The sequence below is a fragment of the Hypanus sabinus genome, chromosome 9, assembly GCF_030144855.1.
Source record: "Hypanus sabinus isolate sHypSab1 chromosome 9, sHypSab1.hap1, whole genome shotgun sequence".
NCBI classification, from domain to species: Eukaryota; Metazoa; Chordata; class Chondrichthyes; order Myliobatiformes; family Dasyatidae; genus Hypanus; species Hypanus sabinus.
Genome location: NC_082714.1, coordinates 168,321,240 through 168,336,351, shown reverse-complemented (window position 1 = coordinate 168,336,351; position 15,112 = coordinate 168,321,240). Strand labels below are relative to the sequence as shown.

The 15,112-nt window shown below is 40.6% G+C and overlaps 1 protein-coding gene across 1 annotated transcript in view; it reads right to left on the bottom strand.

Moving 5' to 3' along the window:
- The window catches only part of LOC132400034 (myosin-7-like), a 111,549-nt gene extending 99,218 nt beyond the window's left edge, over window positions 1-12,331 (bottom strand). Inside the window, exons 1-9 of the mRNA XM_059981110.1 lie at window positions 12,194-12,331; window positions 11,203-11,306; window positions 9,504-9,647; window positions 8,347-8,503; window positions 5,930-5,957; window positions 3,552-3,648; window positions 3,231-3,254; window positions 1,593-1,685; window positions 1,425-1,488 (exon numbers count right to left, since the gene is read on the bottom strand). Of these exons, the coding sequence (XP_059837093.1) occupies window positions 1,425-1,488; window positions 1,593-1,685; window positions 3,231-3,254; window positions 3,552-3,648; window positions 5,930-5,957; window positions 8,347-8,503; window positions 9,504-9,647; window positions 11,203-11,306; window positions 12,194-12,284 (802 nt within the window). The 5' untranslated portion in view covers window positions 12,285-12,331. The remainder of the gene's footprint in view (window positions 1-1,424; window positions 1,489-1,592; window positions 1,686-3,230; window positions 3,255-3,551; window positions 3,649-5,929; window positions 5,958-8,346; window positions 8,504-9,503; window positions 9,648-11,202; window positions 11,307-12,193) is intronic.
- Window positions 12,332-15,112: the final 2,781 nt, after the last annotated feature.

The window sequence follows — 15,112 nt, the reverse complement described above, 5'->3', positions numbered from 1 at the left end:
TGAACTGGAGGATAGGTTTTCAAGTTTGCTGATGAGATGAAAATAGGTTGAAGGGTATGATGTGATAAGGATATTAAGATTCTACAATGGGACATCAACAGATTGAATGGAAACCTAGACACACAATTTAATATGGGAAAGTGTGAGATAAAACCTTTCATTGCTGTTTGTTCTTCTTTTCACACGTTGGGTGTTTGATGCTTTCTTTGAACAAACTGCATGATAGTTCTTTGTTTTGTAGCTACCTGCAGGAAGATGAATCTCAGGGTTGTACGATTTACTGTGTACATATTTTGATAATAAATGTACTTTGAATCTTTGAGAAACTGCAAATCCATAAATTCCTGAGGGATCTGGTTGTTCCAGCCTATAAAAGTTAGCAAGCAGGTTCAACAAGTAGCAGAAAACAGATTGCTGGAAGAACTCAGTGGATCAAGCAGTATCTGTGAAGGCAAAAGGTGTGTGTTGATATTTGGGGTCAACACCTTTCATTGCCAAGAAAGAGGAAAGATTGTCATTATATAGAGATATGAGGGACAGATGGAACAGAGGGTGGCAGGTGAAAGGTGGAGCCAGATGAAACTGGGTAGGGAAGGGGAACGGATGGGAAAAATACACAAAAAGAAAAGAAACCTATGTGGACAGGTGGGAAGAGACTACCAGGGGTGTGGCTTCCCTGATACTCTGCAAAGTGGTTGCCTAGTCTATGCTTACTTTTGCCAGTGTAGATGAATATCACATTGTGATTACCAATTGCAGAAGACCAGATTGAAAAGGGGTATAGGTAAACAGAGGTAAATGAAGGACTGTTTAGATAATGAGAGAGGAGGTGAAGAGACAGTGCTACATGGCCTACAGTTGTAGAGAAAATGTCAAGAACAAGAAGCTGTGGGCAGGAAGGGATGAGCAGACCGGGGCATCATGAAGAGAACAACAACACACACAAAATGCTGGTGGAACACAGCAGGCCAGGCAGCATCTATAGGGAGAAGCGCTGTCGATGTTTCGGGCTGAGACCCTTTGTCAGGACTTCTCCCTATAGATGCTGCCTGGCCTGCTGTGTTCCACCAGCATTTTGTGTGTGTTGTTGTTTGAATTTCCAGCATCTGCAGATTTCCTCGTGTTTGCATCATGAAGAGAATACTTTTCCCCAATTCAGATCCAGATACAGCCCAATTGATCAAGTAAGCTCTCTCCATTGCCCAACCCAATGTATCTTAGCCCTAACCCAGGTAATTGCCCCATTTACTGAATGTTTTGCCTCTATGTCTTACTTCTTTGCGTCTTTTTTAAGTAACAGGGTTCATGCAGATATTTGGGTGCTCAGCGTGGGTAACATTTGCTAGGGAACATTTTGCTGTAGTAACTGGCCACAGTACTCAGTCCCTGTCTGAACTTGGCGGCAAAGTGTCCTCAGCACTTACAGATATCGATATCAGCTGAAGCGAGCTTTCCTGTGGGACCAAAGTGGATCCGGATAAATTTCCCCTGTACAACAAAAAGATTCATCATTGAATTATTATTTATGGCTTGATCTATTTGTTGTATTACAAGTGAGGGTGGGCGACTCTTGCCCGACCAAATATACTCACAAAACGGGAGGAGTTGTCGTTCCTCAGCGTCTTGGCATTACCGAACGCTTCCATGGCAGGGTTTGCTTCAATGATCTGGTCTTCTAGAGTCCCCTAGGGTGTGAAGGAGGCCGGTGTCAGGCCCAATGGCTGGCGTGTAGCCGCTGGAAACCATGCATCCTCAGCCTCCCTTCCCCCTCCCGCCAACTGTCCCCTTCCTCCCAAACACTTCAATCTCCCGTTTCCTGACAGAAACTCGTAACCAGAGGGTAGAACTGATTCATCGTTCTACCAGCTTCATTCGGAAGGAGGTTGTGCTCGGGTTCCAAGCAACCATGGAGATGAGGGAGGGAAGGATGGACCCTGAGCTGCTTTCCCTCCGCCACCAGCGATGGTTACCCGCGTCTGCAAAGTGGCCACTTAACTACCTCAACCATCCCGAAGAAAGCCACGCTCTGACTACCTAGACCCTTCATGACTTCATAAACCTCCACAAGATCACCCTTCATCCTCCTTCACTCCACCGAGAACAACCCAAACGCGTGGGAAACCCTCTATGAGGTAGGTTAAACGCTTAAGTTTAGGAATCAGGGTCTGTGCAAAAACAAAATAATCTTTAACAAGAATTGGTTGAGTGAATGAGTAATGTTTAAAACACTAGTGGGTCTAGGCAGGTGCTGAAGTCTGCCTCTTTTTCTTGGGAAGTCTCCTCCCTTGACTGAGGGTGTAAGGGGTGGTGGTGTCTGGCCCTCACGGTGCATTATGCAGTGCTTCCCTCAGCTCCAGTTAGAGTTCCATCATGACAAGTCATTTTCAACGGGACTGCTTCATGAAGGAATGAGGTAGGAGCAGAGAACGCAGAAGAATTCAGCAGGACATTGCCTGGGATGTGCTGGGCTGAGGGGGGGGGGGGGCGGATTTGTAGTCATGAGGATCGATTGAATAGATTGGATTTATTTTCAGTGGAACTGAGGGGACTAGATAGGTAGAAACCTGGATAAGGATGAATAAAACTGGAGGGCATAGGCTTAAGGTGAGAAGAAAAAAATAAAGATGATATTTGAGGTAAGTTTTCACATTGAGTGTTAGTTACATGAAACAAGCTTCCTTAGGATGTAGTGAAGGCACACAAAATGTGAACATGTAAAAGGTATCTGGTTAGAAAAGGCCCAATGCAGGCAGATGGGATTGGCCTAGATGGGTATCATGGCTGGCATGAGTGTGGTGAGCCAAAGGTGTCTGTTCCTCTAATTCTTCTAATATATTACAAATTGTGTTCATATTGAAGATATTTCTGAGTGGTAATTGGGGAAGGTGTTTGACCTTTGGTTAGCAAAATGTCTTCAGTTTATTAATACGACTAGACTTCATTTCAGAGATTTCTGGGATTATTGAGTGTGCAGAGTTGAATAAAATCTCAGTTCAATTAAGTGGGAATTGATAATAGGGAAAAGGATATGACAGACAGACATAGCAAGAATAGTGGGCTGGAAACCCTTTCTTCTCTCACTCTTCCCAACTCAAATATGTAAACAAAACATTTGCAATATTAACAGAGCAGATCAAATGTGACTGCCCAATGCTGAAGGAGAATTAGTTCACTGCTTTGTAGAGATAACAAAAATGACAAGACTACTGTAGCTGCCGAGGCAATCTTACCCCAGTCTTGGTGGCTGGTTGGGACTTGAAGAAAACAGAAAAAGAGAGAAATAAATAAGAGGCACAAGAGAGATAATTAAATTGATTAAAACTTTAAACAATTTTTTACTGAAAACCACTTTGAAAAATGACAAAAGCTATTATTTAAAAAGTTTTGTTTTAAAGACATAAAAGAAGAAAAAGAAACTTTAGGGCAAAAATATTAACTGTAAAGTATAAATTACTGCACATTAAAGCAAATTGGAGACAAAAATTGCTTTTAAAGAAAAAGGCAAAAATGGAGCATGAAAAAGTGAAAAGGTTTGAAAGAATTGATCTTACGCCCTTCTTTCCACTTCCATCGCCCAAGGCAGCAACAATAGCAAAGTACTGAATAACACGTTTAGTGTTGACAGTTTTCCCAGCTCCAGACTCCCCGCTGGGCACCACCATAACCCAGAAAGGAAAAAAGTGAAAAAGTTAAACCCCCAAAAAATCAAAATTGTGCATTAAAATATTCATATAATCAATAAAAATGTCAAATACAAAAAAAAAGATCCAGTTGGAAAGAAGTTTCATTTTCAGAAATTTGTGTCATTGCACAGAATATAAGAACGTAGGAAATAAGAGCAGGAGTAGGCCATCTGGCCCATTGAGCCTGCTCCGTCATTCAATAAGATCACGGCTGATCTGGCTGTGGACTCAACTCCACCTACCTGCCTCTTCCCCATAACCCTTAATTCCCCTACTATGCAAAAATTTATCTAGCCTGGTCTGAGGTAGCCTTCAGTACTTCATTAGGCAGACAATTCCACAGATTCACCACTCTGGGATAAGTTGGGTATTTACAGTTTACATGCTGTTGTAATGGTATATATTCATAATTTTGTGTGTAAGTAATTGACTGAAGATTGGGCAGTATCTGTTTTTTCTGACCGTCTCATTCTCTGTTGTTTTGTGTCAGTCCTTCTTTCTCTGTCTTGAGGGATGTTTTCAAAAAGGGAATCTGTACTGTGGTGTTTGAGAATCACTGCTGTTCTTTTTCACTATATTGGACTTGGGAGAATCTCGTTAATATGGCTGGCTCCAATTTCATTTGGCAAGTACATCTGAGCTGGTTTGTTGGAGATTTGTTTAAAGACCATGTAGATCTGATGTTATGATTGGAAGCAGCTTAGTACGGACTGCTTAGAAGAGACCCTCACTTTATATCAACCTTGGGCTGTCTTTCTGACCCCAGAATATATATATTAATGGATATTGGGTTTCATCTCATCAATAACTAACATTAAGCCTGTGGATAATTTGCAGTAAGAAAGGCAAACTTATTAGAAATATATAGTGGTTGGTGTTTTGAGACACTTGTACCAGAATCAATATTGAATGCAGTTTTCCTTTGAAACGAGGGTAGAGAGCTATGTCCAATTCAATTCAAATTTGATCAGTTTTTATACATAATGTATTTTTAAACACAAGAGATTCTGCAGATGCTGGAAATATGTACTCCTTCTCCCATCCCACACCTAATTATTCTCGCTTCCCCCCCCTTCCTTTCCAATCCTGATGAAGGGTCTCAACCCGAAACTGTAAAATTCTTTCTGTAGAAACTGCCTGACTTGCTGAGTTCCTCCAGCGTTTTATGTTTGTGATTTTTTTCTTGTTCCTTATAGATATATGGTTAGGGAGTTGCAGTACACTAGGTGCACTGCCTCCTCTAGTAGTGGCATGTAATTACATAATGAGAGGTTTGGGTCTTTTTTCTCCGGTCCTGCGATCCTCCGGTCCTCCGATCTCGGCCCAGACATCGACTGTACTCTTTTCCCTAGATACTGCCTGGCCTGCTGAATTCCTCCAGCATTTTGTGTGTGTTGCTTGGATTTCCACCAGCTGCAGATTTTTTTCTTGTTTGGGTTTAAGTTGGAGTTTTCACATTCTGAATGTGAACAGAATTTTATAAAACAAAATATTGCAAAATATAATATAATAATGGGAAATAAAGTTGCACAACCAGATAGTCTGCACAGATGTAAGAATTTCCACATCAGGGCATGAAGACATATGGAGAGGTAGCAGAAGACTGGGGCTGAGAAGGAAAATGGATCAGCCATGATGAAATGGTGGAGCAGACTTGATGGGCTAAATGGCCTAATTTTTATAGTAAAATTATACAAGAGTATTATTCACAGTGACACATTCTTTATTATATAAATATATACAGGATAATTACACCAAGTAATTCATGGTGTGTAAATATTTAATATGTTGGGACTATGTGCCCAAGAACACACAGTGTACAATTATACAATATATACAGTCGCAACTAATAATACACAATGTGGTCTTAATGCAATTTATGCAGTGTTAAAACTCTATAATAGAATATATTATTTTTTGATTCACATAGTGTTACATCCACAATCAATGATGCATGGGATTAACATGGGAGTGTAATACCCACTGATAGTGACACATGCGTTATACGCAGATGTTAAATATTGCGTAGACATGCATTCTGAAACAGCAACGGTATTACATAGTGAGGTTTAGCCTAGCAGCCCAGGTGTTAAACTATGGGACCACAAACCAATCAGTGACTGGGTGAGCCTTAATTAAAGTTAATATTTGACAAAGTATGAAGAGTTATTGCTCATACTTAGATCAGATTATTGTTGAATTGATACAATAAGCAGTGGAATCAACAAATAAATTTAAGGACTCACGTAATCAACATTGATTGGTTCTCTCGATCTGAAAAATTAATCAGAATTTATTAACTCTCCTACTTTGAGTCTCCCTCTCAGTCCATAATATGCATTTCGCTTGATACAGGATAAAGTGCAATTCATTGCGGGCTCTTTCAGTCCGTGTGGGTACCGCTGGAAAGGCCAGTGTTTATTACCCATACCTAACTAACTTGGAAATGAATGACTTTCTTGGCCATTTGGAGGACAAATAAAAATCAATCAGATTGATTATTGTGGAGTTACATGTAAGCCAAACCAGGTAAAAATGATAGAGACAGTGGGGAGCCTTGGGGGGGGGGGGAGGGAATGCTGCCTGGTTTATATGCACTTTATTGCAAAGAGCCTCACAATTAAAATGGATGAGCTGAGGAGTGTGGATCAGCACATGAAATTATAATATTGTTGCGAGCACAGAGATGTGGTTGAAGGAGAAGCAGGACTATAAACTCAACGTTCTGGAAGTCGGCAGAACAAAGGGTGATTAAAAAGGGGAAGCGTTGTCTGAAGATTAAAAGTTAGCTCTATTTGTCACATGACATCAAAATGTCAAAACATAGAGTGAAATGTGTCATTCGTGTCACCAACCAACAGAGCCCCAGGATGTGCTAGGAGCAGCCCACAAGTGTTACCTTATCTTTGGAATGTGGGAGGAAACCAGAGCACCCAGAGGAAATCCACATGGTCACGGGGAGTATGTACAAGCTCTTTATAGACTGCAGCAGGAAGTGACCCGTGATTTCTGGCACTGTAAAGCATTATGCTAACTGCCTACATTACCATGCCACCCTTTCACCGTTGATCAGGGAGCACATTGCAGCAGTTCCCAAGGAGGGCATCCCAGGGGGTTTGGCCAATTAGTCTACTATATGGATAGAACATAGACATTTGATGCTTTTATACTACAGACCTCAGAGTCGTAGGAAGTTGAAGAGCAGATATGTAGGCAGATTGTAGTAAGGTGAGAGAATAATAACTTCCCCAGTATTGACAGGGATTGCCTCAGTGTAAGGTTTTTAAGGTAAGGGGACCGAAACTAAACAGTATTCCAGGTAAGGCTTCAACAATACCTTGTACTCTATAAAAGCTTCTCTGTTCTTATATTCAAACTCTTTACAATAATACTCAATACCTTATTTTCCTTTTTAATTACTTGATGGACCTGCCTGCTAACTTGAGATTCATGCACTAGAATAGCTAGACCACTGAACTTCACTCATTTACAGTCACTCCATTTAAATAATAATCCATCTTTTGATTTCATTTATTAAACCTTCTTTCTCTCACCTTAAAACTTGGTCCTCTAGTTTTAGACAGTATTGCCATGTGCACAGACTATGCCTGTCAGAATTTCATATATCTCTATCATGACACCTCCCAGTCTCCTCTTCCAGGGCAAGCTGGCCCACCCTTTGCAAACTCTTATAACTCAAGCCGTCTAACCCAGGAAACATCCTTGTGAGTCTTTTCTGATCCCTCTCCACCTTAGTCATACCCTTCCAGTATTATCTCCCTCCTTCCACCCATTTATTCTACACTAAATGATAGCAAGGTTTTAATGCTTGCTAATACACGTCCATAAATACCAAGGCTCTTAATATATTCACCAGCATAAATGTGGCATCTTGTCAGATGTCTTGGAAATCTAAATAGTCAACACTACAGGTTCTCCTCAATCAACACTCCCTGTGACATCTTCAAAGAATTAGAGAAAATGTGTTAAAACTGATCTGCCTTTCACAAACCATGTTGATTAGATTTGGTTATATTCACTTTTCCTAGATGATAAATTAGTTCCTCTTTGATTATTGATTCTATCATCCTGCCGACAATAGATTTTAAAATAACTGGCCTACAGCTCCCCACATTTTTGAACAAGTGAATCCGTTGGCTGTTGTCCAATTTTCTAATACATGTATTTAGAGCATTTTCTGAATATTTTCAATAAAACAGGTCCACCATCTCTGCAACCACTTCATTTAAAATCCTTTGATACAGGTCATTGGCCCCATTGATAGAGGTCACCTACATCCCTGTGAGTTTCTCCAATACTTTATGTAGATTGATTAAGAATTTTTTAGGGTCCTCCCAATTATTTGAAATAAGCCACTCTGTTGTCTTGGGATACTTACAGTGTCCTCCTCAGTGAAGATTGATGCAAAAAGTTGATTTAACAGAATTGCCATCTCTTTGTTCCCTTAGTGATACTAATGATGATATTGAGTTCAAATATACTTAATTTAACTGTCACAATAGTCATTGTAGTACAAACTTATATCGCTAGATCAAAGACCAGCTGCTAAGTCCCATTCGGGTAACTTGGCCATTAATATTCCATGCCCCTAATAGTATAGTGGGGCATAACTCCACACATTTTGTAGATTGGATCTACTTACTCCGGACCATGTCATTGTAGGCATTGTCTGCAATTGAGTAGATGTGAGGTGGAGCCTCAGAGCGTCTCTTGCCCTTGTAGGCAGCAACCACAGGAGCACTGTACACTGGAAGCCATTTGTATGGATTCACAGTTACACAGAACAGCCCAGAGTAGGTCTGCCAAGAGGAAAAGGTAGAATTAGACAACAATCCAAATCCAGGTTATCTGTAAGATGTGGGCATCATGTAAGCTGATTTATTTCTCAGTTCAGGGACCCACATTCCAATCCTGACCAAATAGTCCATGTTGATCAGTGATACCAGGGAGAACTGGCACCTTGAAAAATTCATGGGCCGTTCACAGCTGAATTGGCTCCCTCATAATGACCATAACTGGGAATGAAGCAATAAGGCAAAGAGAGGTGTTCTCAACCTGATTTCCTGCTACTGAGAACTGATCCATGTGAGGAAACTTTAAAAAAAGGCAGTCAAACCTCAACACCTACTTGAAGAAGAACTCAAAAGTTAGACCACAGCCTGGTCCCTCCCGTAAGATGTAACCGCCACCCTATTGCTTCCCTCCACTGATGCACTGATTTTCTTTAATCAATCGCTGCCTTTCCAGGGGTAAATAAATCTTCTCCCTTAGAATTTTTCCAGTGATTTCCCTGCCATTCATGTAAGGTGCATTGGCCTGTCTTATCCCTACTTCCCTTCTTAATCAATGATTCAACCACAACTTAATATTTATATGGTTAGTCCACGTTTCTCAAAGAAGGTAGTCCTCTCACCCACCTCACTCACTTAGTTTGATTAATGATTCCTTTCCAATTCATTTGATGGTTAATTTCACCTCATAATTTTTATGGGCAGTGATAGCTGGCCAAGCCAAGGGTGCTCACATTCCAGGATTAAGTTTAAAAAAAGTCAGGTTTTCTTTTATTCAGATACTTTGTCACTTTCCTCTTTTACCTTGGAGCTTTACCCTGTGTTCACCTGCTCACTGGAAGGTCAAGGACGGAGATGACTCTTTGACCTTGGCTGTCATTACTGAGGGGCTTTTCATCTGCTTAGTTCTACGTGACTCTGAGAGCCAGCCAAGGAATTCTGACCATGAGATTGATACTCATCGTACAAATTATTGAATTGCTGCCATTCAGTATGTGGGCTTCCTTACATAGATCATCCAGTTACTGTAGCGTCGACGCAGATTCTGCAAGACAGATGCCTCATTCAAGTTTGTCAGCATGGCCATGTCTTCAATCATGTCAAACTTTGGTGGGTTCATCTGCTGGATATCATCCTCTTTAACGGTCAATGTCTGAAAGAAGAACCAGAGAAATACAAAGTTAAGTGTTTGTCAGAGATACTGCAAATTAAGCTGGTTACCCAATAAAAATTTCTCTCTCATTGAAGGCAGGAGCAAGCTGCCAGCATCCCACGGGGTACAAGGGATTTGGAATGCACTGTTGAGAGGCACTTCCCACGTGACCTTTCAGAGGGGATTGGATAAAAACATGAAGGAATATTTGCAATGCTAAGCAGAAAAGCAGCAGGATGAATGGAACTAGTGAGATATTCTAGTGGAGAGCCAGCATGCACATGATGCATTGAATGGCTTCCTCCTGTGCTGTAATATTCATTGAATTTCCATCTTGCTTTCACTTTCACATGATCCATATCTGATTCTTCCCTATCTGTTTGTAATAACCTGATTAAGATTTCTACTACTATGCTGTGAGGTAGTTCTTATTATCAGTGTCCCATGCTGGAAAGTGGGTTTTGACTTCTAAGATAAGGACACATGTTGTCCAACTTAAGAATGTGAGTCAGACAATCATGTTTGTGGGTTGTGAGAGTAGGTTCTAGGGCTGTGGCAAAGGGTTTTCTGAAGGAAAGTAGTCTGGTTTGTGGGGCTTTTGGCGGGAATGCTGTTGGAAGGCAAGTCCCCATTGCACGAACTGCTTTGTGCAAATGAATGGCTCCAAAGAGGAAGGGCCGATACTCCTGAGAGACAGCCTGTTGATTCGATATGGATTTCGAGCAGTTCAGGATGTGGTGTGTGCTCTCGTGCAGACTGTGGGTCCAGCGCATGAGTAACGACAACTCCAGGATGAGTCCAACGTTATGTGCACATTGGATTGATTTAACTGTAATGGGCCCTTTTAGCTTTTTTCTTTTCTCTTTCCTACTAACTGTTTGATAAAGCCGAAATTTGTAAATATGCTTTCTTTATAATTTAATGCAGTGTACGATCTGTTATTTCTTGCTGACGGACAAATGTGCATGGGCAGTATTTACACAGTGTTCACTCAAATTGAGATTTATTTAATCAGAACAACACAGTGTTCCCGTTTAGTTGAACCCCATATCATGCCGACCCTAGACATATATTTGTGAAAGGTGGCCTTCTCACCAACAAGGAGCTCGCTAATGAGCCACGTTTGCATACCAGCCCAGTGAGATGTTGTTGACACTTTTCTCTCCATCTTCCCCTGTCTCCCCACATCAGACCTGGGAGAGTGGAATAATCCCCGGACAATAGAATATGTCAGGAATAGTAGGACAATCCCCAAATGGTTTGTCACTTGTCTCCTGTTGTATATTTAATATTTCAGTAATATTTGAGTAATATTATAAATATATTGTTTAATTAAAGATTTCAATAATTCATTCTGGGTTATATGTAAAAGTATGTAGATAGCATACGTCGTTATGCTGCCTGGTAATATGCGTGCATCTTGCTAAAAATAAAAACAAACGTACATGAATTATTCCCAGCTCTATTTTCCTTTCAGTTATTCTTGTGTTTTGAAGTTACAAAATATAAGAGCCCTCTGCAAGGAGTACAGTTTACTAAGCAATTTTTCACTTACTTTGCCACCCTTGGTTTCCACAGTGACTTTAGGACCATTTCTTTCAAGAATCTCAGCTTCCAAATAAGCCTCCTTGTCATCAGGAATCCAGCACCGCTTCTTGCCTAAAGACCAAAGATGAAAAGTTGAATTTGTATGGTATCTTATGTCCTGAAAACCATTAAAATTTTTGCCTAAAGTGTGTCAAGGACTGGAGGGACCTGACTGTGGGTGACAATAAATTCTTAACCAGACAGGTTGATAACCTGTTTCAAAACATACAAAATCATTGGCTTAGGAGGCAGAGGTTGAGCAGTCAGAGGCAAGGACAATGCTGGAACCTTTGAAATTCACAGGTTTGGTGTCAATCAGACTACTGTGACCATTTCTGGGCAACATACTCTGGAAAGGATGTCAAGACCTTGGTAAGTGTGCAAGGAAAATTAACTCAAATTATTTCCGAGTTGCTACTATCTAGAAAGCACTGCCTGAAGAAGCTGTGGAAACAAATTTAGGAAGGAACTTTCAAAAGAGAACTGGGCAAATACTAAATGGGAAATCAATGGTGGGGGTGAGAACAAGCCAGTGGAATTCATTGGAAGACTCTTTCCCACTGGGCATAGTGACAATAGATGTATGCACATTTTTAATGATTCTCGGAGGAAAGGCACAGGAATGGAGCAGAAACTCTCTTTACATTGACAAGTGAAGGCCTTGAGCATTTTAGCCCTGCTTTGGCAGTTGGACAAAATATGAACGGCCTTTCATATTTGGCCAGACTGCTGGCTACTAGCCATGGGAGGAATTGCAGCTACCTCCAAGCAGTAAGACATGGTGATGGTGCTGAAAGTGTAAACTCACCCAACACCAGACCAGCTCACTTTGCCAGGAATTACACCTGGATCCTTCTCCTACATTCTCTGCCCAGAGGATGACTCACATTATACATATCACATCACTGTGAAGAAGTGAAGACATTCCTTAAGTAACACAAATGCAGTTGGCAGCTTACCGTCAAAGGCGATGGTTTGAAGAACCATTAATTCCTTTTCACTTTTCCTTAGGAAAGGTGCAGCCTCACCAAATTCTGACATATCCTGCATGGCTGCGTTTGTATGTTAATCAGGCAGCTCAAGAAACAGCCGGGTACAGACGCACAGTGATCAGAACTGTGGATGGAGAAGCACAAATCAATGAGAGCAATGATGCTTTTGTGCTAATTGGCTGGTCTGGATTTCTGAAGGCCAGTCAGATAGCTTCAGATTTCACATCTCTGTGTCTCTAATTTCCATTTCGTGTTGATTATTCCCACATTTACTCAGTGTGAATAGAGTTCTTATCTGCTCACCCCTCTCAGGAACATCTCATTCTGCAATCTGCCTTTGCATCCATCAAGCAAGTTTAGAAATAATTATATCCAGAACAATCTGATAATGATTAAACAGTACTCTCAGGCTCATCATCAATACAGACACAGTACAATGTTATCATGGCTATCTTTATGGTCTGACATTCAGGTCGGTAGGTGGGTATGAAACACTGTGGGAATCTTGTCTGCCACTCTCACCATGGAGAGGTGATCATTCGCTCCAACACACTGGGGAGAATTCCCGCCCAAGGACAAATGCTGCTTGAATAAACAGGGTGAAGAATCCTTGGCCGGGACTTGTCCCCTGGATGTAGTCCAAGGAATAGCAGGGATCTGGTCACAGGATCTCCAGGATCTCATTTCAGTCTGGTCTGCAAGGTTTTAACCAGTTGCTGCAACTGAAAGGGCATTGCTTTGAGGCAGATTTTAAGGACTTCTCAAGATCAGCACAGACAAGCTAGGTCAAATAGGCTCACCCCACAATGAAATACTTAATGATTTTACAAAACAAAACAAGCTAGACCTCAGGAGAGTGAGAGGTCAATTCTCCACTCTATGAACTTCTGGAGAATCTCAATGTTTAATAGCACCTTGAAGTCCAATGCAATACAATAAATCAAAAGGATATCTTTTGAAGATTTTCAATGATTAAATCTCAAAAGAAAACAAGAGGGCAAGTTTTTTCAAGCAACGTAATCCTAGTCTTGCTTAGTAGAAAATTAAATAAACTAGCAATAAGCATTATTATACTCTTCTCGTAACCAAAATGTGTGTGCCTGTATATATATATATATATATATATATATATATATATATCTATACACACACACACACAATATTGGAAAATCATGAATGCTGTTACTAAACACCCCGACAACTGTGTTGTAAACATTTCCATCTTTATCTTTATCCCCGTTGGTCTCCAGTCCTTGAAACTTCCTCACATATCCTTCCTCTTTACTTCCATTGTGTCTTCCATTATGTGCATGTCCAGTCTCTTTACCCCAGCACTCAGGTTCTGTGGAAGTCCTGCCCACCATAATCCTTGCTCAGTCAAAAGCCTTGGTTTCCTTTGTCACTATTAATTGACTCAGCCGTGTACACTCCCCGTACTTTGACAAATGAATATTGAGTAACCTTTAAGAAATTTTGAAAGGAAAACTACATAAGCAGAAAATAACTTTGCAGAAAAAGCTTGCATAAAATTCCCTTAAAAACAAAATAAAACAAAACACATTTTTTGAGTTTTAAGTTATTCAATATTACAATTTATAATAGGATGGTTGCATTTTTAAATTGCAGTGGGCATAAAAAATACTCTCAATTAATTTCAGTCAAGTCCAAACTTCAATAACAGTTTCACAGCACATATTAGGCTCAAAATATAATGCATTAACGTAACATAAGTCACTGAGGTTCTCCATCAGAGGCAGCCACAATCTGACTGTGAAAGGAAACGACTTTGCTTTGTCACTGACTACTACTGTTGTGAACTCTCAACACAAAGCTCTGCAGTTTGTCACTTTCTACACTCACAGGAATCACAGAAACTGTCCAGTTCCCAGCTTTACAATACTTCAATAAGATTCTGGGTCACCATGTACATGAACCACACAAGCCACCTGCCCTCTCCTGCCAATCTGTGTACTGATCAAAAGCAATGTCTTTACCCACATTCAATCATCACCTCAAATATTATTTTTATCAAAATATGCAAATAAAAATAATACATCCTTTTCACGATTTGTAGTATTTTCAAATTCATTTGTCCATGCACTCTCGCTCTGTACAGACATTTAGGCTGTCACTGAATGCTGTGAGGAACATGCCATACTAACCTTCACTAACCAGCACTGATTGAGGTGAAGAGAATTTCAGCCTCTTTTATTCCCCTCTCAAGGTCAGTTTGACAGCAGAATGTGAGAAATCCCTTGTGTCTCTGGCCCACAAGCCCATTGGATCCGACAGTGTCCCAGCCTTACAGAAAAGGCAATGCCCCTCAACTATCCCCACAGGTTCTATTTTTATTGTCGAATGCCAGCCATCTGAACAAAGATGGATCATCCATTATTTTCACAACAATTTGTTTGCTCCCTTCAATCTACCACACTGAAAACTCACACATTATTCACGGCTGTAAGCTTAGTTTTACATTAGATTTATTCTATTTAGCTGTCACCACAATGAATTCCTGCTTTCATATTTTGAGACAATGCATGTGTTCTTATAATTGTCATCATCCTGGGGGCTGATATTCTAGTCTGTGTGGACTTAGTGGTAGAGTGTTCTGGGAATGTTGGGGTGATTTGAATATTCTTAGAGATCCATATTTCACTAAGCAGAATCCCTCAGAGAGTTTAGTACCAAAGATAGCTTCATTTAAACAGGGTATTATATTTAGTGAACATAGATTAATTTTCTGTCTGTTTAAAGTGGGGTTGCACATCACCTACTTTTCATGTGTGGAGCAGACATTGAATAAGACAAGGGAATTTTAAGGCTCCACGGCTGCACCGTTTTCCCTTCACTTCCCAGGCCAGGATCAGCAAAGTCTCATGCATT